This window comes from Parasteatoda tepidariorum, chromosome 5, assembly GCF_982258835.1.
Source record: "Parasteatoda tepidariorum strain Cologne lab strain chromosome 5, Ptep-v5.0, whole genome shotgun sequence".
Taxonomy (NCBI): Eukaryota; Metazoa; Arthropoda; class Arachnida; order Araneae; family Theridiidae; genus Parasteatoda; species Parasteatoda tepidariorum.
Window position 1 is genome coordinate 83,328,638 of NC_141759.1, and position 23,254 is coordinate 83,351,891.

Sequence of the window (23,254 nt, forward strand, 5' to 3'; positions counted from 1 at the left end):
ATGCTCAAGAGTTCGTGGGTTCGATGCCCGCCGGCCGAAAACTCCCCGTGTGGTAAATGGTGACTGATGCACGTGATATCTGTCGAGTCGCAAAGTCCTCCATGTTCCCATAACAAATCAATACATCTGGGGGTACTGATCCAAGAGTTTCATTGTCCTCTGGATCGGGTTCAAAATTACAATGCTTCGGAGTTGAACATTACATTTCTACTATCTTTACACTATCTTTTGGGCTACATTATACTATCTTTTGGGCCTAAAAAAGAAAATTTCAAAACGGTTAAAATAAAAATATACGAATTGTTTAAAAAAAAACGAAACAAAACGAAAACAGTCTTACAGCTATTTCGAAATTACACATTAAATTTAATAGTAAATGATAATAAAAATATTTTAAAAGTAATTTAGGTACGTTTTGTTAAAGAAAATGTAAATCTAAACTTTAAAATTACTATTTTTAAAGAAAAACAGACTTATAAAAAAGCAATTTAAAAATTGTTAAAAGAAAAATTAACGAATATTTTTAAAAAAGCAAATGGGAAAACAGCCTTAAAGCATCTTGAAATTATACATTAAAATAAATTGTAAATGATAAAAAAAAATACTATTTTAAAAGCGATTTAAGTACACATTATCAAAGAAAACGTAAATCTAAACGTTAAATTTACTATTTTAATAGTGAAACAACCTAATAAAAAAAGCAATTTTAAAATGAATATAATAAAAATATACGAATATTTTTTAAAAAAGGTACCTCTAAGCTGTGCATTAAAATAAATAGCAAATGATAAAATGAGTGATATTTTAAAAGCATACGTAATTAAAGCTTTTTTAAAGAAAATGTAAATCAAAACATTACACAATTTTTATAGAGAAACAGCATTATAAAAAGGCAATTTCAAAATAGTTAAAATAAAAATAAACGAATATTTTTTACATGGAATGCATTAACCATTACTTGGATTTTTTCCTAGTGATTAACTACTGCAGTGTAAGAAATAACTAAGAAACTTTACACTTCCCAAGTCTCACACAAAAATGAGTTTAAAGCAGTACAGATCTAACTTTAGACAAGTTTCGTATTCAAATTATTTTTGTTTGTGGCAACCTCTTTATTCTAATTTTGTTCTTATTTCCGTTGGAACGTTGCACGAGGAGAGAGTAGAGCTTGCTTCTACTATGCTCAGTTTTCTTTTCTTCGTCTGTGTTTAAAGGAGATAGATGCTAGTCCTAAAACAATTAGTCTTTTATGAAAAATAACACCCTTCTTACGTCTTGGAAACAAGTTCAAAGAGCGTGACTAGTCAGATGTATTTTAGTAACCGCAGAGAACTGAGTTTATTGCAAACTGGTGGAGACAACGCTACTCTTAAAATTTAGCACGAACGAAATTCAAGAAACTGAGCAATTTTCGTTCTGGGAAAAAATTCGAAAGTTTTTTAAGAATAAAAGTATTAAGCTAAAAAATAATATTTTTATTCCTAAAGAATAAAAGTATTAAACAATCTCTTTTTGAAGGAAAAAAAAAAGATATGTTCCCCAAATTGGAAAAACATCGCCAAAATGGGTTAACGGTTTAAATTTTAGATGAATCTATCAGAGAATCATAGTAGAAGCTTATGAGTTGGCAACTATGCGGTATCCATATCCATTGTCATGTCAGATGAAAGTACGCATAAAAATACCATATTTAAATCCGTCTAAATTTTAAAAAATTTCATTTACCACAATTTCTTTAAAAATTAAGAACATATCAACAGCAATCTTTAATTATAAATCTGCATCATACACAAAAAAGCGCGGGGGGGAAAGGAATAAAGATCAATAAGGTGTTTAAAGTTCTTAAAACGAGTTTTTATCTAAAAGACCTTTCACCTGATGAAAATAATAGAAACAAAATTCGCTGAATCAATTCCAGAGTATGGTTTTCAATGCTATCGAAAACTTTACCTCGACTGCAATTTATTTGTATGCATTAAATTAATCAAAATGTAACAGATTACAACACTAAACATGACTACGAAATAATTCTTTAATTACTTCTAATTACTATTTTAATTACTTCAAAAATAAAATGCCTAAGATAATTAAAAATTACACGGAATCGTAGAACAGCTTCCATTGCTTTTGTTTAAACCAGTTAATCCTTCCATTAAACTACATTCGACGACTAGCTTCGCGAATATTATCAGATTTAGCGTCAAAATTGAATATTAAAACCTAGGGATATAACCAGGGTTGGCAAGGTTTAGGACAGAATGGATTAATCCACGGTTTAAACCCTGGATTAAACCATCCAGTCCAAAACCTCTTTGTCCAAAACTGTCTTAAACTGTCCAAAACCCCTTTACTCAAATTATGTCACAATTTTATCTGAACAATATTTAAGAGGTAAAATAAACATAGAACTAATAACATATTGATAATTAAATCTACTACAGAATATTTGTTTTTAAAAGTATAATGTTTTGTTAATATTGTTTGACTCTTCATTTTAAACATTAAACAAAGGAAGATTAATCAGTAATTAAGTTCAATTGGTCCTCGCATTCAATAGTACATAACTGAAGTTTGACCTTGCCATACAGGTTAAGCTATTAGGGTCTAAGTGCTTGGTTAGTAATAAACAGGTTTATTTATCTATAGTAGGTACTATTCAAGAATACTGTTATTTCATTAATGTTCAATTCTTTTATAGTGGTGATTGGTGATACATCACCAGTGTCAGTAACTGAAACTTATGTTATGCCCTTCAAAACTGTTAATACATTTTTCAGTTATTTTGTATTTTCAATTTAAACTAATATATTTAGATTTAAATTTTTTTTTTTTTAATAGATGTCTTTTTTATCATCCTGTGATGCCGAAATTATAACATTTTTTAAAAAAAATCTTGTGAAAAATAAAAGGTTAATTTTTAAACAAATTTAGTATTTCTAAAAAAAAATTATTATTATTTAATTAAAAAATTATTTTTTAATATTGCATAATTTATCCTTATGCAAAAACATTATTTATCAGAATTAAAAGCATATTTATATTTAAAGGATTAGGTATTCACTTTTGTTCAATGAATTATGGAGCTTCAAAAATTATAAACCTTTTCCTATTATATTCTATTTTCTTTTGATAAGTTAAAGTAAATTGTATAAAAAATATCAAATATTTATTGATACATGTAATTATTATGTGTACAATGGTTACACCTATAGAATTTTTACCTTTTTTACCAAAGTTCAAGGTTTTTGACAGTTTTACCCAGTTTAGAACAGTTTTACCCAGTTTAGGACAGTTTTACCCAGTTTAAGACAGTAAAACCCACGTGTCCTGTCCAAAACCAGTTTAGGACGTCTGAAACCCCAACCCTGGATATAACGAATAATGATTTGGCCAAACAGACGAACATTCGGACAAAAAAAAAAAAAAAAAAAAAGGAATAATAAATATAATTTTTTTTTATTTATGAGTAAATTTGTCATTATATATATATATATATATATATATATATATATATATATTGGTATGGAAAGGGAAAAAACTATAATAGTTAACTATTAGAAATATTTAAGATAAATAAAAAACTGACTAAAACAGCTATTTAAAAAAAATAATAAAGTTGTAAAATTGAAAAGAAAAGTAGAAAAAAATCCTCTTGATTTTTAAAACAAACTTCAATCCTAAAAATAATATTTTCGGGGAAATTTTTTTTCAATAAAACGTTAAAAGAGATAGTCTATCAGGAACTCTTTCAAAAACGCTGCACTATCATAAAAACGCCCGTAAAAAAACTACCACAAAAACGGAACAGAAAAAAAAAATTGAAACAAAAATTTTAAAGTTGAAAATCCCAGTCTATTACGCTATTTTTAAGAAAAAGTGAAGAAAAAAGAATAATTCTCGTACAAACCCTCTAATATGCCATAATAAAAAGACAGAAACCAATACAAAATACATAAGACAGAAACCAATACAAAACTCGTTCTTAATTTTTAAACGAAAAATTCTATGCTGAAAATCTCAATCTAACTTCTTCACGTTGTACTTTTAGAAAAAAAAAACAGACGATAAAAGAATAATTTTCATAAGAAAAGCTCTTTAAAACAATTCTGTCATAATAAAAACGTCGATAAAAAGAAAATTTCACAAAAAAGAAAAAGAGGAATAAAAAAAAAAGTTCTTAGTTCTTGAAACATAACTTTAATGTTTAAAATCAGTTTTCTGTGTTACCGGTTATCTATCCTAATGTACACAAGAAAAAAGTAACAGTAAAAGAATTAAGTCTATTAGAAATGCTATGCAAAAACAGCAAACACAAACAAAAGAATTTAATTCTTAAAACAAAAATTGGAGTAAAAAACGACAAAATTGATTTACCTGAATATATTTTTTAAAAATACAGAACGGTTTCGTAAAAAGTAATCTAGTTTTAGTTAATTTGCAAATTTTAGAATATAACAAATATGTATAAAAACAATTTCGAATTACGTATATTTTTATCTTATAACCGTCGTTGAACAGCCGACCCAATTTTTGAGTTTACAACTACTAATGTTCGAATCCGTAACCTTGAACCCAATCCAGAAGACAAGGGATTTCCTGGATCAAGTATTGGGAGAAATTTGCCTTCGTAGTGGAGTTTTTGATGGAACTAACCCGCATTTGCGATACATGGAGAGGGAAACCACGAAAACCTCCCACGATTCGCCTCACGACAAGGGGAGTCTAACCCATGATGCGTCTACCACTGAAGATATTTCTTATGTCAAAACTGTGGTCGGTGCTAGGCAGGTGCGGAATTCGTATCAATCAACCTATAGCTGGGATTCAAACTCGGTTCACCTCATTGGAAGGCGAAAGCTCTATCCCCTGAGTTATCACGGCTCTTGAATTAAAATATTATGCTAGATTATTCTTCATTCAATCAAAAATTCAAATTTAAAAAAAAAAATCGAAAATTCTTTGCCGAATATTCGTCACATCCCTATTAAAAGCTACATCGATTTTCAATGAAAATTAAATGATAATGTAAAATTGAACGCAGAGTGGTCGTTCAATATTTTTTAACTCTTATATTTTTAATATTTTTGTACTCTTCTTACGTCAGAAGAAATATGCAAATGTAAACTTCCTTTAGTCAGGCTTTTTAAACGTGATTTTTTATTTTACAAAATGTAATTATTTGTGTAATTTACAAAGGAATTTTTCTAGATTAAAAGAATATACTGCCCTCAGTAAACATTGTTCATATCCCTCTAATTTTTACAATGTACAAGGGAATTTGAACGAAATACTGAATACGATTCTAATGTAAGCATTATCCAACTATCATCCAACACAGGATCTGAAATCGCTCTTCACAGTTTGAATTCAAATCACAAGATTGAGTTTTCTTCTACTAAAATCCTTCAACACTGCTCTTCACTTTCCGAACTTGATTTTTGGAATATATTCTACAATTGAAAAATTCTAATAATTTAGTTAATCTTCACTTTCCGAACTTGATTTTTGGAATATATTCTACAATTGAAAAATTCTAATAATTTAGTTAATCTTCACTTTCCGAACTTGATTTTTGGAATATATTCTACAATTGAAAAATTCTAATAATTTAGTTAATCTTCACTTTCCGAACTTGATTTTTGGAATATATTCTACAATTGAAAAATTCTAATAATTTAGTTAATCTTCACTTTCCGAACTTGATTTTTGGAATATATTCTACTACTGAAAAATTTTAATAATTTAGTTAATCTTCACTTTCCGAACTTGATTTTTGGAATATATTCTACAATTGAAAAATTTTAATAATTTAGTTAATCTTCACTTTCCGAACTTGATTTTTGGAATATATTCTACAATTGAAAAATTCTAATAATTTAGTTAATCTTCACTTTCCGAACTTGATTTTTGGAATATATTCTACAATTGAAAAATTCTAATAATTTAGTTAATCTTCACTTTCCGAACTTGATTTTTGGAATATATTCTACAATTGAAAAATTCTAATAATTTAGTTAATCTTCACTTTCCGAACTTGATTTTTGGAATATATTCTACTACTGAAAAATTTTAATAATTTAGTTAATCTTCACTTTCCGAACTTGATTTTTGGAATATATTCTACAATTGAAAAATTTTAATAATTTAGTTAATCTTCACTTTCCGAACTTGATTTTTGGAATATATTCTACAATTGAAAAATTCTAATAATTTAGTTAATCTTCACTTTCCGAACTTGATTTTTGGAATATATTCTACAATTGAAAAATTCTAATAATTTAGTTAATCTTCACTTTCCGAACTTGATTTTTGGAATATATTCTACAATTGAAAAATTCTAATAATTTAGTTAATCTTCACTTTCCGAACTTGATTTTTGGAATATATTCTACAATTGAAAAATTCTAATAATTTAGTTAATCTTCACTTTCCGAACTTGATTTTTGGAATATATTCTACAGTTGAAAAATTCTAATAATTTAGTTAATCTTCACTTTCCGAACTTGATTTTTGGAATATATTCTACAATTGAAAAATTCTAATAATTTAGTTAATCTTCACTTTCCGAACTTGATTTTTGGAATATATTCTACAATTGAAAAATTCTAATAATTTAGTTAATCTTCACTTTCCGAACTTGATTTTTGGAATATATTCTACAATTGAAAAATTTTAATAATTTAGTTAATCTTCACTTTCCGAACTTGATTTTTGGAATATATTCTACAATTGAAAAATTTTAATAATTTAGTTAATCTTCACTTTCCGAACTTGATTTTTGGAATATATTCTACAATTGAAAAATTCTAATAATTTAGTTAATCTTCACTTTCCGAACTTGATTTTTGGAATATATTCTACAATTGAAAAAATCTAATAATTTAGTTAATCTTCACTTTCCGAACTTGATTTTTGGAATATATTCTACAATTGAAAAATTCTAATAATTTAGTTAATCTTCACTTTCCGAACTTGATTTTTGGAATATATTCTACAATTGAAAAATTCTAATAATTTAGTTAATCTTCACTTTCCGAACTTGATTTTTGGAATATATTCTACAATTGAAAAATTCTAATAATTTAGTTAATCTTCACTTTCCGAACTTGATTTTTGGAATATATTCTACAATTGAAAAATTTTAATAATTTAGTTAATCTTCACTTTCCGAACTTGATTTTTGGAATATATTCTACAATTGAAAAATTCTAATAATTTAGTTAATCTTCACTTTCCGAACTTGATTTTTGGAATATATTCTACAATTGAAAAATTTTAATAATTTAGTTAATCTTCACTTTCCGAACTTGATTTTTGGAATATATTCTACAATTGAAAAATTTTAATAATTTAGTTAATCTTCACTTTCCGAACTTGATTTTTGGAATATATTCTACAATTGAAAAATTCTAATAATTTAGTTAATCTTCACTTTCCGAACTTGATTTTTGGAATATATTCTACAGTTGAAAAATTCTAATAATTTAGTTAATCTTCACTTTCCGAACTTGATTTTTGGAATATATTCTACAATTGAAAAATTCTAATAATTTAGTTAATCTTCACTTTCCGAACTTGATTTTTGGAATATATTCTACAATTGAAAAATTCTAATAATTTAGTTAATCTTCACTTTCCGAACTTGATTTTTGGAATATATTCTACAATTGAAAAATTCTAATAATTTAGTTAATCTTCACTTTCCGAACTTGATTTTTGGAATATATTCTACAATTGAAAAATTCTAATAATTTAGTTAATCTTCACTTTCCGAACTTGATTTTTGGAATATATTCTACAATTGAAAAATTCTAATAATTTAGTTAATCTTCACTTTCCGAACTTGATTTTTGGAATAGATTCTACAATTGAAAAATTCTAATAATTTAGTTAATCTTCACTTTCCGAACTTGATTTTTGGAATATATTCTACAATTGAAAAATTCTAATAATTTAGTTAATCTTCACTTTCCGAACTTGATTTTTGGAATATATTCTACTACTGAAAAATTTTAATAATTTAGTTAATCTTCACTTTCCGAACTTGATTTTTGGAATATATTCTACAATTGAAAAATTCTAATAATTTAGTTAATCTTCACTTTCCGAACTTGATTTTTGGAATATATTCTACAATTGAAAAATTCTAATAATTTAGTTAATCTTCACTTTCCGAACTTGATTTTTGGAATATATTCTACTACTGAAAAATTTTAATAATTTAGTTAATCTTCACTTTCCGAACTTGATTTTTGGAATATATTCTACAATTGAAAAATTCTAATAATTTAGTTAATCTTCACTTTCCGAACTTGATTTTTGGAATATATTCTACAATTGAAAAATTCTAATAATTTAGTTAATCTTCACTTTCCGAACTTGATTTTTGGAATATATTCTACTACTGAAAAATTTTAATAATTTAGTTAATCTTCACTTTCCGAACTTTATTTTTGGAATATATTCTACAATTGAAAAATTCTAATAATTTAGTTAATCTTCACTTTCCGAACTTGATTTTTGGAATATATTCTACAATTGAAAAATTCTAATAATTTAGTTAATCTTCACTTTCCGAACTTGATTTTTGGAAGATATTCTACAATTGAAAAATTCTAATAATTTCTTAAATCTTCACTTTCCGAACTTGATTCTGGATGATATTCTACTATTGAAAAATTTTAATAATTTAGTTAATCTTCACTTTCCGAACTTGATTTTTTGGAAGATATTCTACAATTGAAAAATTCTAATAATTTAGTTAATGATTTTTAGAGTATTCTATCGCTTCCCAATATTTGGAAGTCTAATCAGTTGCACACTAAGGTTCCCGCCAAATTCCCCATCATACCTGTTTCCTATCTCCTCCATGTTATTTCCTTATTCAAATTAAACCACTTTACACGTGTTTGTCTCTTTAATGCTCTACCTTTATTCAACGTTTAGACACTGAGGAAGATTTTTGTTTATAGAACTGAAACTAGAGTATGCCCATTTATGTATTTTCATTTGTGATTTATTCACGTTGTTTCTTGCCCTGAGCCAACGCAGCTTTTATTTGGTATTATATAACTAATAAGTTAATGCAGTGATACCTCCAATAAAGACTACCTCTATTTATGACCACTTTCCGAAGGTACTGAATTTTTGCCATAGATTTTGTGTTGAAAAAAAACCTTTAGGAGAGACTATTAAAACCTCTCCCGGAGACCAGGCAAACATCTGCACCAAATGCGGAAAAGGTCAAATAAGGAAACACGGAAAAATATAAAACAAAAAATTTAACAGAACAAGTAGATTAAAATGTATTCAAAATATTTTAAGGCTATCATTTAGAGAGCTCTTTTTGACAATATAACCTCATGTTGCAGTAAGAGTGCACTACAGACTTGCTATCAATGATTTACTTTTAAAGCTGAAAGTTAAATTAGAAAAAAAAAGTTCTTTTAGAAGAAGAAAAAAAAGCATCTTAAACAAGCAAACTTCTTCTCATCTTTTAAAGCAAACTAATTTTTATGATATAAAATTAAATGCAAGCTTAAACAAAAAAACATAATCGTTTATTTAGTTAAAATATATTTATCATTCATTATTGGTAAATTTGTTTTTACACATAGTTATATCAGTTGGGATCATTTTTATAGGCGCTCATACTCATAGATCCGTCTTTTCATGATGCCAACAGAAGTGGCATTTCTGCACCAAGAAAACGACACTGACTAAAATTAAAATCGTTTGCGATAAATTATGTACCTTCAATAACAATTTTGAAATGGCAATGGAGGTACCCTCTAGGAACGAGCCACCTCCATCTTTGACCATTTTACTGTGGAACGGAAAGTGGTCGTCCCAAAAGTTTTCACTGTATTACTTTCGTAATATATTAGAACACACATCCCCCACAAAATCCAGAATCATAGCGCAAAACTTAAACAATATTGTGTATGACACCGTGTATTCAAGGTGAGGATATGAATAAGCATTTTGAATAAAATGTCAAAAATAAAAAGGCATTTTTTCAATACTGTGTTTAAAACTTAATACCATGGATAACTGGGATCAGGGATGTAAAAAAACCCGGGTTTTTTCAGAAAAACATAATCCTCTGAGTTTCTTTTCAGGGTTTTTTTTTTTTTTTTTTTTTTTTTGAAGTTTAATTGGGTTTTTTCAAACTTAATTTAATTTTTCATATTTTTTTTCTTTCAATTTTTTATAGTTTTAGAATAAAACTTGTTGCATTAACAAATAATATTATTTTATAAATAATTAAGCCTTTAATAACCATAATTATTAACGCATCTTATTATTAATGTCATTTACATTGATAAATTAGCAACTACAGATTAACAGGGTTCAATTACCTTTGTAGAATAAGTTCTCGTGTTTCAACAACAAGGAATACATCAGAACGAGTATTTCACCAGTTAAAAAGGTGCTATATTTTTAAAATTTTATAGTTGAAATTCTATGTAATACGAAAAACAGGTTGGGTAACTTGTATTTAAAATACAGTTTTACAAATAAATTATTTTCTTATATCATTGATTCTAATAATATTTATAACAGTCTGGGTTCTGGTCATGCAATCTGGCTAGATTTTATAAAAAAATAGCAATTTTATTTCAGTTATTTTAATTTAGACAACTTGTCTTTTCAATAAAATGAAAAGAACTACTTTTGTTTTAATCGTTCGCAATTGGATAGCTGGAAGTTACGACGTCATCGTGGGATTCGTTTATGCCTCGATTCAGAAGCCAATCGGATTCAACACACACGTCTGACATAGCTCGCAGGTATCCAATTAAATCTGCGATACAGAGCGATAATAAACCAAGCCTCGTCATCCCACTAAGCACAAACACGTAATTAGCCCAACCTCGTGATTTAAATTCCATAACTGATCACATGTAATTTAAATTGCGTATTCTTCTTCTTCAGTTATTACAAACTTTTATGAGTTCGACATATAATAGATATTATTTGAGTTTATACAACAAAATTTAATAACGCATTAAATATAAACTTAAAAATACAACGAAATGTTGGATTTCAATTCATATTGAACAAACAGTTAGAATTAATTGTTTGCAATAAGTGCATAATAATTATATTTAGAGATTTTAATGTCTAACTACAGTCAGGATTATTGATTTTGACCATTTCCATACACCTTTGAAGAGTCAATCTCATGTGCCTTGCTCAAAACCAAATTAAAACGTTAAAAAAAAAAATTCTTATTAAAAACAAACATATAAATCTTTTACAAGCAACAGTAGTCTAGTAACAAATAAACTCGAATTAGTTTTTAAAAAATATGTAAACTTTATTACGTTATATTTTTTATTTAATGCTTTATATACTAACAAAAATAAACTATTCAATTCTTTGCCTGTTTTTTCCACCCCATTTCTGCTAATGAGAGAATCAGAAAGCGTGAAATAAAATACGAGATTGTATACAGTGGCTCATTACTTAAAAGCCCAAAACAGTTGCCATGGGCACCATAGAAACCGTGCCAGTATCGTAGATAAAGGGAGCAATTCACAAGGCTACCTGCGAAAAAGAATACCCACTTACATGATCTGCAATTTCAACCCCATCAGAAAGATTACAAAAAATGTTTGCGGGAAATGATTTCACCTTTTACGCACAAGAATTGTATATGAGAAGAAAATCAATAGCATCACGTCTGCATCTTGCTCAACTATCAATTGTTTTTCGCATACGTGATAGCTTACGTTTGTTTGAACTTATGTTACTCGTAGAACTCTTTGGGCATTATAGATAGATTCCGTTGCAACATAGGCTTAACGTGAAAATGAACTGTTTTTTTTTTTCTTAGAAAAAACTATTCCGTTTATTTTAAGTTAATATTTCTTATATTTAACATGGAGCCGTGACGGTTCAGGGGATAGAGCGTTAACCTTTCAATGAGGTGAACCGGGTTCGAATCCCAGCGATGGCTGGTCGATACGACCACAGTGCTGACGTAAAATATCCTCAGAGGATCATGGGTTAGAGTCCCCTTGATGTCAGGATAACCGTGGAAGGTTTACCTCTCCATCTAACGCAAATGCGGGTTAGTTCCATCAAAAAGTCCTCCACAAGGGCAAGTTTCTCCCAATACTTGATCCAGGACCGAGATAGCCTGGTTGGTAGGGCACTGGACCCATGTCCAAGAGGTCGTGGGTTCGATCCCCGTCCGCCGAAGACTCCATGGTGACTGATGCACATTAAATCTGTCGAGTCACAAAGCCCTCCGTGTTCCCTTAACAAATCATACCTTTGGGGTTACTGAACCAGGAATTTCCTTGTCTTCTAGATTGGTTCAAAATTACACGACTACGGAGTTGAATATTAGTAGCCGTAAATCCAAAAATTGGGTCGGTTGTTCAACGACGGTTATAAAATAAAACAAATTTAATATGAAGCGGCAGTGACTCAGGGAATATAATGTTTGCCTCACAATGAGATCCAAATCCCAGCGGTGGCTGGTTGATATGAATTCTGCTATCAGCTCGCACCGAACACAGTGTAACGCAAGATATTTTTTTGCGAAATAGTATGTAGTATTTTTTTGTATTTTTTTTAAGAAATAATATTTAGATTAATAATGTGGAAATAATATTTATTTACGAAAAGTGGTAGATGCCTCCCCTTGCCGTCGGGATAACCGAGGGTGTTTTTTTATGGTTTTCCTCATCATGTAACGCAAATGCGGCTTAGTTCCAACAACAAAATCCTCTATAAAGGCTAGTTCGTCCCAATGCTTGATCCAGGAATTCAAGCATTCGTGCAAAATAGTGGACATTTTAGAACGGAAATAATAATAATAATAATAATAAAAGAAAACTTAGTAAAGATGTTGTATACGCGAAATATCTTTGTACCAAATGTGAATAAAAAATAGTTCTGCTCATATAAGAAAAAAAAAATCTCAAGCCCGATAGAGTGCAGAGGGGGATAAGGGGGCATCGGCCCTACGCATAAAGCCAAAGGGCTACCCAATCGATTGTCCAAAGACACTTAAACTTTAAGAAATATTTTTTACGAAAAGTCTTTTAAAGGTAAATGTCTGGTTCAAGCAAAATATTTTAACTATAAAAGTATGAATTTCAAACAAAATTTATTAGGAAGTAATAAGTCATTAAAACTTAAGTATCCTTTACATTAAAAAAAATTAAGAATATTTTGATTCAAATAATTAATTTTTAACATAGAATCTGCTTGTATTATTTTTATAATTTTATAACCGTCGTTGAACAGCCGACCCAATTTTATGGATTTACGACTACTAATGTTCAACTCCGTAGCCTTGTAAATTTGAACCCAATCCAGAAGACAAGGGAACTCCTGGACCGAGTATTGGGTCAAATTTGCCTTCGTGGAGGACTTTTTTGATAGAGCTAACTCGCGTTTGCCTTACATGGAGAGGAAGACCACGAGAACATCCCATGGTTAGCTTGACGGCAAAGGGACTCTAACCCATGATCCGTCTATCACTGAGGATATTTCACGTTAGCACTGTAGTCGATGCAAGCCGGATGCGGAATTCGTATCTACTGGGATTCGAACCCGGTTCGCCTCATTAGTAGGCGAACGCTCTATCCTCTGAGCCATCGCGGTTCTGCTTGTGTTATTTATAGAAAAGTATTTTTAAAAATAATTGTGTTCTGCCCCCTTTAGAGCGTTACACTCCTCTTTTCAGGGGCACCTAATCGCAGTTGGCCATGGTAGGGCTGCAGGTCTGTCGTAGAGCGAATTTCTCTGCGATGATTTCAGCGAAATTTTCCTCTTTTTTTTTCTAAAATCCGCGAATTTCTCAATATGTTTTGGTTTTTAAAAAAATTGCTTACAATTAGAATTTTTGTTTTCATTTTTTAATTTATTTTTATTTAACAGATTTTTTTTTTTTACTTTCCTAAAGCCTCAAATTAAACATGTAAAATTGACTAGACATTTCCGGGAGTCAATCAACAGCAAAAGAGTAAGAAAATAGTTCAGAGATAAGAGATAATCCCAATCTTGTCAAGTAAAGGCGGCCTTTCTACACTTAGGGAGGGTGACTGACTGATTAGGATTAACTTCCTGAAGTCAGATAACAAAAAATATGGGAATCGCAAAATAAAATAAAAAATTTTATAAATCAAATCGTTGACATAAAAACTGTTATACAGGCTATTGCAAAGGGCAATGAAATTTCTACTGCCTTTGTACGCATCCAGAAAATTTTTCCGGTTTCTGGTGATTGACTTCTTATAGAGGGGCCTCAAGCTTTTTCAAAACATAACGCTATTCAAAAATTGATTAAAGTGCCAATTCGGTGTCTGTTGGTGCCCACAAACAGCGTGGATGCGGAAAGATCGTTTTCAAAGTACTATATAAATGTATTAAGTGATGAACGACGTAACATAAATTAGAATAATTTGACTATGTAGAATACTACAATGTCAAATTATTCTAATTTATTCATTATTCTAATTTATTTATTTTTAATGTCAAATTATTATATTATTCTAATCTATTAATTATTCTAAATTCTGTCCATTTAAATAAAAATATTTATATTGTCTGAAATTAAAATAAATACTTTTGTTGTGTACTTTTTAAGCTTTCGTTTTATTATTTGCACAATTTCTGTCTTTTACATCATTCATATAGTAGTCATTTTTCTGTATTTATAATCTGTGTAATTTTCAAAATATCCCGCGAATTTCAAGTCTTTTTTCCCGCGTCAAACTTGCAGCCCTAGCCATGAGCTGTCTCGACCATAACATGCAATTATCGAACTATTTTTTCCCTTTTCCGAGATAAGCTCATTTTTATATTTTGTTAAGACAGATATAAAGGATTCCAGAATGGAATTTCGATATGGAATGGATTTCGACATGGAATTATCGAACTATTTTTCCCTTTTTCCGAGATTCTCTCATTTCTGTATTTTGTTAAGACAGATATAAAGGATTCCAGAATGGAATTTCAATATGGAATGGATTTCGGCATGGAATTATCGAACTATTTTTCCTTTTTTCCGAGATAAGCTCATTTTTATATTTTGTTAAGATTGATAAAAATGATTCCAGAACACATCAATCTCCCCTTATAGCAAAATAAATAAGAAATTATCGAATATCAGAAGATCAACAAGTTCACAAAATTATAGGATAACAGAATTTACTATTACCTTGTAGGTAGCCATGACGTGAGCAGTAATTTGTAATTAGTGCTAATTCGTAGCAAAATACTATGCAAGTACTAACTTGTGCTCTATTTTTATACTGAAATAGCATTTTTAACAAATCGCATGTCAAAACTTTGAAAAAACAACACACATGTGCACATGTACTGTGCTTATAAATAGCTTCATAATTCATATCTATTCTTGACATATTAACCGCATTTGTTGTTCATAAAGCACTCTACTATCTAATAAACAGTAAAAACACTTATTCTAAATATTCCCAACACTGAATACACAAGAATAAAAAAATATATACATGATACATTTTTTTTCCTTTCAAATACATCATACATTTTCTCGTCATTCATATACGTCTTTTGTGCTCTTTTCTTCACTCTTTCAAGCAAAGCTATTATGCTTGTGTCAAAAAGCAATCCATAACTGTCATCAAGCTACAAATGCTGCTATGGCAATATTGTCAACATAGGGAATAAAATGCTTCTGTTGCTTTGCATTAACTAGCTGATGGAAGATGACAATGAGGACTATACAAAGCTTTTAGTAACTGATACAGTTACGCGAAAATAAAAGCATTATTAAAATACAAATAACTGAACCATAAATTCATTTATTTAGAGCAATTATTATTGATACAGGGAAATGCCAAAGATAATTAAAAATTACACGGAACCTTAGCTTCAAAATCCCAAATTTGAAACCTAAATTAGTGGCCATTGCTTTTGTTTCACGCAAAACGGTTAATTCGTCCGGTAAATTACATTCGACGATTAACTTCACGAATATTGTCGAATTTAGCGTCAAAATTGAATATAACACAATTAACTGAACAATAAATTAAAATACAATCAATCAAAATACAAATGTATTTTAATTAATTCAGTTAATTAAAATACAATTAACTGAATCATAAACTCATTTAATTAGAACAATTATTACTTACACAGTGAAATGTCTAAGCAATTAAAAATTACACGGAATCTTAGCTTCAAAAACCCAAATTTTCATGCCTAAATTAGTGCCCATTGCTTTTGTTTCACGCAAAACAGTTAGTTCGTCCGTTAATCTGCATTCGATGGCTAACTTTGCGAATAATGTCAAATTTAGCGACAAAATTGAATAAAATACAATCAATCGAAATACAAATGTATTTTAATTAATTCAGTTAATTAAAATACAATTCACTGAATCATAAACTCATTTAATTAGAACAATTATTACTTACACAGTGAAATGCCTAAGATAAATTAAAAATTAAACGGAATTTTAGCTTCAAAATCCATATTTCCATGCCTAAATTAGTGTCCATTGCTCTTGTTTCACGCAAAACAGTTAATTCGTCCGATAAATTACATTCGACGATTAATTTTGCGAATAGTCAAATTTGGCGTCAAAATTGAATATTAAAATTTACAACTATTTTCAAAGAAAATTAAAACAGAATGTAGAAGAACGCAGAGAACGTCGTTCAAAATTTTTTAGTGATTTTGTACTCCTCACCTTATGCAAAAAAAAAAAAAAAAAAAAAAAAAAAAAAAACAGCGAATTGTTATCTTCTTTCTATCAGACTTTTTAAACTTCTTTTTTCCTTTTTTTATTTTACAAAATTTAATAATTTTTGTAATTTACAAAGGAATTTTTCTAGATAAAAAGAATTTACTGTCCTCTGTCAACATTGTTCATATCTCTCTAAATGTTAAAATTTTCACAATTTACAAGGGAATTTTAACAGAATAGGGAATATAGTTTCTTACGTAAGCTCGGAATATATGTTGCTCATGAACACACAAGAAAAATCATAGGTTAATATACATTTAAGTGCGTGTGTAAAAATACGTTAGATTCACAATAAATCGATCAAAAAAATTCAACGAATTCGTTCTTATACTGAATCGTATTTATTCATGAAATAAAAAATGATGGCATTGACGAAGGAATAATGTTTAACACTAGATTGCCTAAGGAAGTCATTTTGACTGCTTTTAATTTCAATTAGAAAAACAATGATGTATACAATGACACAATTTCTTAGAATTTTGTGACTTTTTGAACAAAATAAAAACATTTTCATTGTTAATATTTACTAATAACTTGTTACATAACTGTAAATAATATAAAAAATTTTAAAAATTAATTTTAAACAAATTTATTGACGCATTCACAATCTAGACATTTTGACTGCTTTTCGGCAATATAGGTATATACTAATTTTCCGTCTTTCTAGTGTTAATAAAAAAAATTGCGTCATAGTTGAGACCTTACAAAGGTGACAGCAATATGGGTCCCACTGAAAATAGGAATGAGTAATAGGTAAAAGGTTTCTAATTCGCGAAACAAATATGCATCCTTCTTTTAAAAGGCATGAAATTTTTTCTCTTAGCCGATTATAATATTTTACGTGTGAAAACAAGTTCTTCTCTCCAATTTATTTTCTTTACCTAAAGTGACTTATATATTTTGTTTATGACAAGCATCTTCCTCTTCTTTCGTCAAACTGATAAAAACAGACCTCCAAACAGTTGAATGATAGAAAGAAAAAAAAGAAAAAAAAGTAATACAACTCTGTACACATAAAGAATATTTCGATGATTTTATCGATTATTCTACCTAATCTGTTTTATATTTCATCCCAAATTGGATATTAATTTAAAAAAAAAAAAACGATGTGTAAAAAAAATTTCTCTTGATGTGAATACAATTTGAGATTTTTAAAAAATGAAAAAGCTTTACTAAAATAATCATAAAAAACTAGATTTTTTTTTTTCAGATCTAAACTACTTTGTTCAAGGTCAAGCACTCTTGAAACTTATAACTTTTTTTCCTTTTAGTAACATTTTTATGCATTTCAAAAGAAGTAATCTACTGAATAACTAAATACTGCCTTTAAAACAAGCTCCTTTTTTTCTTAAGAAACTCAAGCCAATTAAATTTATATAAATATACATATATTTCGTGTGTGTGTAAGATAGTTTTAAAAGCCAAGCTAAATAAATTTATGTAACGTCAATTTTTTTTTTTTTTTTTTGGTAAGAAACTTTTGAAAATCACACTAAATGAATTAAAGAAATGTTGCATCAGTCTCATTAGGTAAAAAATTTTAAAATTAAGTTAAATGTCAAACTTTGAAAATCCAACCAAATGAATTTTTATAATATTACAATACATTACATATGTATATATCAGGGTTGGCAAGTTTTTGACCCATGACGGTTTTTACCGGTTTATACCATGGTTTTTACCGTCATGTCAAAAACCCCTCTGTCAAAAACTTCAAAAACTGTCAAAAAGCCATAGCTTTGATAAAACTGTATTTTAATTTGAGTTTAACTGCTTATGATTTAAAATTAATTCATTTTTGGGCAATAAAATTAGAAAAAAAAGTTTTTAAAAGATATTTAAGAACAGATTTTTGCATTTTCCCAACATGATTATATCAAATCATACTATTTGAAGTAAAATATTAGGATACTAAACAAAATTTTTAACATTTCCAAGCATCATTTTGTTTGGCATTTTACATTACTGAAGAATGTCAAGTCATTCCTGACTTATAGTTTGTTAGAAGTTACAAGTTTTGTTAAGCTTATTTCTAATATTTAAGAAATGCCAAATTTTAAATTCTTCTTTTTAGTTCTTGAATTTATTAATAGTTCCAAGTTTTTTTGTTTGTTTGTTTATTTCTAACAATTAAGCAGTGCAAAATTTTGAATCCTTTGCAAATCAAGCTATAATGATAAAAGTTAAGTATCACTATTTTCAATAAGTATGTTACAATATTTCTGTATGAATGTATATCCTTCTATAAGAATACGTGTATATAGTTGCAAAATCAATAGCAATCATTTACAACATTCATTTATAAAGTCAATTAAGTGAAAATAATATATTGTCCACTATATGTCATAAATGAAAGAAAACAGTAGTTTTTTTTATGGTTTTTACCGGTAAAACACGGTTTTTACTACTGTCATGTCAAAAACCCAACCCTGGTATATATTACATTATTACATAGTATAAATTACATTAGCTTTTTTTTCTTTTTGTAGAAAATTTTGAAATTAAGCTAAACGTTACAGTTTGGAAATTAAGCTAAATTAATCTAAATAAAATGAGTACATTGGGAAAAAAATTTTTTGAAGATTAAGCTAAATGACAAAACCTATCTTCATTTTCTTATTCATGATAAAGCTTAATTCAATTATGTATCTAATTTTTCAACAGATGAGAAATTTAATAATACATGATTTTGAAATATGTAATATTCTGAAATATGAAATATAAGAAAAACCATAACAAAATTAATTGGATTTGGTATTCATTAGTTAAATTTTGATTTGAAAAAACAAAACTGCACTTAAAGTTCGAATACATATTTAACTATGTACTCAATACAGTTTAGTTGGCTCTTAACTCTTACTACAAAATCTATTTATTGTAAATCTTTAACAATGAAATAATTTTGCCTTACATTTTTACCTTTAAAACCAAATCAGTACCTTAAAGAGTTAAGTAAAAAATTGGGGTGCAATTAAAAATAAAACAGGAAAATTCTATCATATGTTAAAAAGGAAGAAGAAAACTTTAAAATCAGGAAGTCTTTGAGAAAATCAGGAGCAATGGGTGTAATATAGAAAATACTAAGGAGGAATCGCGAACAAAACTATGTAATTTTGACAAAGTGATTATTTTTTTTCACTCATTTCTAACCCATGGTTGGTTGGTTTAGTGATCAATTCCCCTACCATTTTGTTTCTTTTTTTGGATTTGTGTTATTTACCCTGCACTTGATTTGGCAATTTTTAGCTTTTGTACTATTACATACAAACTAACTATACTAAGATTAATATTAGAAAATTATTAACAAGTATGATTTTTTCCATGCATAAAAATACCATAGAAACTACTAAAATCATAATTTTATTACATTGGTTTCAGTAAATTGTTGAAGACTACAACATTTTCTATACTATTAACTGTCATACGGAACCATAGAACCATAATTTACCCACATTCTATAATGGGCAATTTCATGGGTTACTTCTGTCATGTATTGTGGTGTTGCATATCGATTTGCTTTTACTTCCGAGCTTTCTATCAAAAATGTTTTTAATATTTTATATTGATGGTTGAACAGCCAACCCAATTTTGGGTTTACGACGACTAATACTCAACTTCATAGCCTTGTATTTTTTAACCAATCTAGAAGACAAGGAAACTCCTGGTTCAGTATCCCCAGAGGTATTGATTTGTTATGGGAACATGGAGGACTTTGCAACTCGACAGATTTAACCCCCATTAAGATTGAGTTCTAAGTGTGTGAAGATACAATCACTAGATCAAAAGTTATTTAAGGTGTTACGGTTTTGTGTATTATACTAAACAAATTTAATAAGCTTAGTGATTTTAAATTTGTTATAAGCATATAAAATCTTTATAAAATTATTATCTGCAAATTATTATCTATAAAATTATTATATGTGTTGTTCTGATTTAAAATTTCTGTTAAATGGATGAGATGTAGATATGCTGAATTTGAGATTAACTACTATTTTATTAAAACATCAATCTTCTTGTAACTATTGCAGTTAGTTTAAAAGAACAAAAATAATTTTTAAAAAAAGTTTGTGGTTACATCTTGTAACATAAAACTTAAAAGTTATCCTTCTAAATTTAAAAAATTAAATTTAGAAAAACAGGTAAATTATATGAATTTGTTTTAAACCATTGGTTATTGTATAAATACAAGTATGCAGCAAATTCATAACAAAAATTTTGATTTGAAAAGAATATTTCTACTTTAGGATAAACTTTTATAAGTTTTTGGTTACATTTGTCACATTTCAAAGAATTCTTTTATCATAATAATACATACTTTTTTTTAAAAAAAATCTGTCAATATTAACTTAAAAAGAGACCTGCTAATATTATAAAAATAATGCATTAACAAAGCAATTAAAATTAGGTACTATATGAACTGGTATTTGGAAATTCACAGTGAAATTCATAAATTTTTGATTTAAAAAATGTTATTTTCAAGACCATTTACCGAAAAAGATTACAGAGAAATCTGAAGAGTTTTTCTAGTTTAGTTTTCATTGTACTTTCAACTAAGAAATGATGCAGAATACGTCAATTTAATTTGAAGAAAAATAAATCATCTATGCCTTACTTTCTGTGGAATTTCCAAAATACTTACCACAATATCCATCTCAAAATATTGTAGTATAATATTTTCTGGTATATATTCGTGTGTTATATATTTTTACACAAGACAAACAATGTTTTCTTATTGTCAAACTGATACACACTAAATTTCTCGCTACATATTTTTACTTAGACGAATGTTTGCTTCAAACAATAAATAATGATTTCATAAAATAAAAAAAGATGAACTTGTTTTCTAAAATGTACGTCAAGAAAATTTAAGTGAAAAAAAGTTAGCAGAGAAAAACTTTAATCGAAATTATACGTAAAAATTTAGGTTCAATAAAAAATATGGGGAAATTGCTTAAAAGAAAGAAAAAAAAAGAGGAAATCTTTATCACTATAAAGATCTTTTCTTTATAGTAAATTACCGCCGACTCTGAGTAAGGGATAAATTATTTTATTTATTTCGATAAGATAATTACTAACATTCAAATGTAAACATAACTTGAGAACCTATGACATAACTCATTCAAAATACATGGGTGAATAATAATGTATATTAAATTAATTACATTACCTTTGGTGTTCGCATTCTGGGAAGACTTTCACCAGATGAATGTTTTTAAATATATCCAAACGCATGAGTAATACATTAGAAAATTTGCCACAATTATGTTGTATTATAAATCAAAAATAGCAGACGAAACACTCGCTCATAATGAATAAATACATTCATTCCAATCATCCAATAACAATAACATGTTTATATCACGACGAAACCTTATTCATGTTGATATGATACATTCAGCTGCTGAACTGTACTGCTTATGAGTGTTACTCGTGATTTCATTTTGACCAACTTCGGAACTTCGTCCGCTACTCCACTTTTCGTCAATGGACGTTTAAAATGTTGCCACCGTTTGAAAAACAGAGAAAAATAATATGAGGTTAGATCTGTATCTTTTGGCTACCGTGGATTTCTTAATCGATTATTTTGTTTAGGATTGGATAAGTTACAAGCTGTGTGTCGAAAACCTTATACAATTGCTGTCACTCTTATTTTGACTTTTTCAAAATGATTTTCGATTATTGTTTATCTTAGGCAGAAAATTTTGCTATGGCTGAAGAAATCGATCCAGCAATAATCAAGAAAACACAAGAAATTCTAGGAAGTATTATTAAAAAACCGACTTTGACTGAAAAGAACTTAAAAAAACCACCCTTTAGGTTTTTACATGATATCATAACTAACGTTAGTTTCATTAAATATTAAATCGTCCACGTAACTATTTCAAAGTCATATGTTCATTTGTTATTCATGATTTGTTATAATTCTATATTTTAGATTATCAAGACTTCTGGTTTCTTAAAAGGTCTTTATGCATCAACGGAACTACATTCGGAAAATGTGAAGGTCTGAAAATGTTTTTATTTAAGATTAAAACTTTATAAATTTCACTTAGGTGTTTTTTTAGTACGTTTACTTAGATTTTGAATCATGATTTTAACTAAGAAATTTAATAATGATTGCAAACTTAAATAAGAAACATGCTCTTATTAATCTTTATTTGTTTTTTTATTGGTGCCCTTTGTGAACTGTAATTAATTAAAACTTTGTTTTTGGTTATAATGCAGCTCTTTAAATTTTATTATGCATCTATATTTTATAAAAATCTACTATGAGGCAAATAAGGTTATTAACAAAAAATCTAAATTTTCTAATATTACTGTATATTATAAGTTCTTGTAAAATGTATTTTTTCTTTGAATAATTATTGTAAAGCTTTTAAGATATTCTGACTTATTTATTTATTTTTAATGTAGGATAAAGAAAGCAAAGTCCTATTTTTGCAGAAAGCTGTAGATGTTTTAGGTAATCTATTTGTACCTATTTTTTCTATTTTTGTT

The 23,254-nt window shown here is 28.0% G+C and overlaps 2 protein-coding genes across 3 annotated transcripts in view; one reads left to right on the forward strand and one right to left on the reverse strand.

Annotated features, from left to right (window-relative positions):
* The window catches only part of LOC107449783 (beta-1,3-galactosyltransferase 1), a 31,048-nt gene extending 8,800 nt beyond the window's left edge, over positions 1-22,248 (reverse strand). The window contains exon 1 of the mRNA XM_021144816.4: positions 21,924-22,248. Coding sequence (XP_021000475.3) covers positions 21,924-21,938 — 15 coding nt within the window. The 5' untranslated portion in view covers positions 21,939-22,248. The remainder of the gene's footprint in view (positions 1-21,923) is intronic.
* A 98-nt stretch (positions 22,249-22,346) lies between these two features.
* The window catches only part of LOC107448165 (TRAF3-interacting protein 1), a 36,301-nt gene continuing 35,393 nt past the window's right edge, over positions 22,347-23,254 (forward strand). Inside the window, exons 1-3 of one of the 2 annotated variants that reach the window (XM_043044107.3) lie at positions 22,347-22,598; positions 22,692-22,760; positions 23,171-23,219. In XM_043044107.3, coding sequence (XP_042900041.1) covers positions 22,464-22,598; positions 22,692-22,760; positions 23,171-23,219 — 253 coding nt within the window. In that variant the 5' untranslated portion in view covers positions 22,347-22,463. The remainder of the gene's footprint in view (positions 22,599-22,691; positions 22,761-23,170; positions 23,220-23,254) is intronic. The other variant, XM_043044106.3, reaches the window with a different exon arrangement.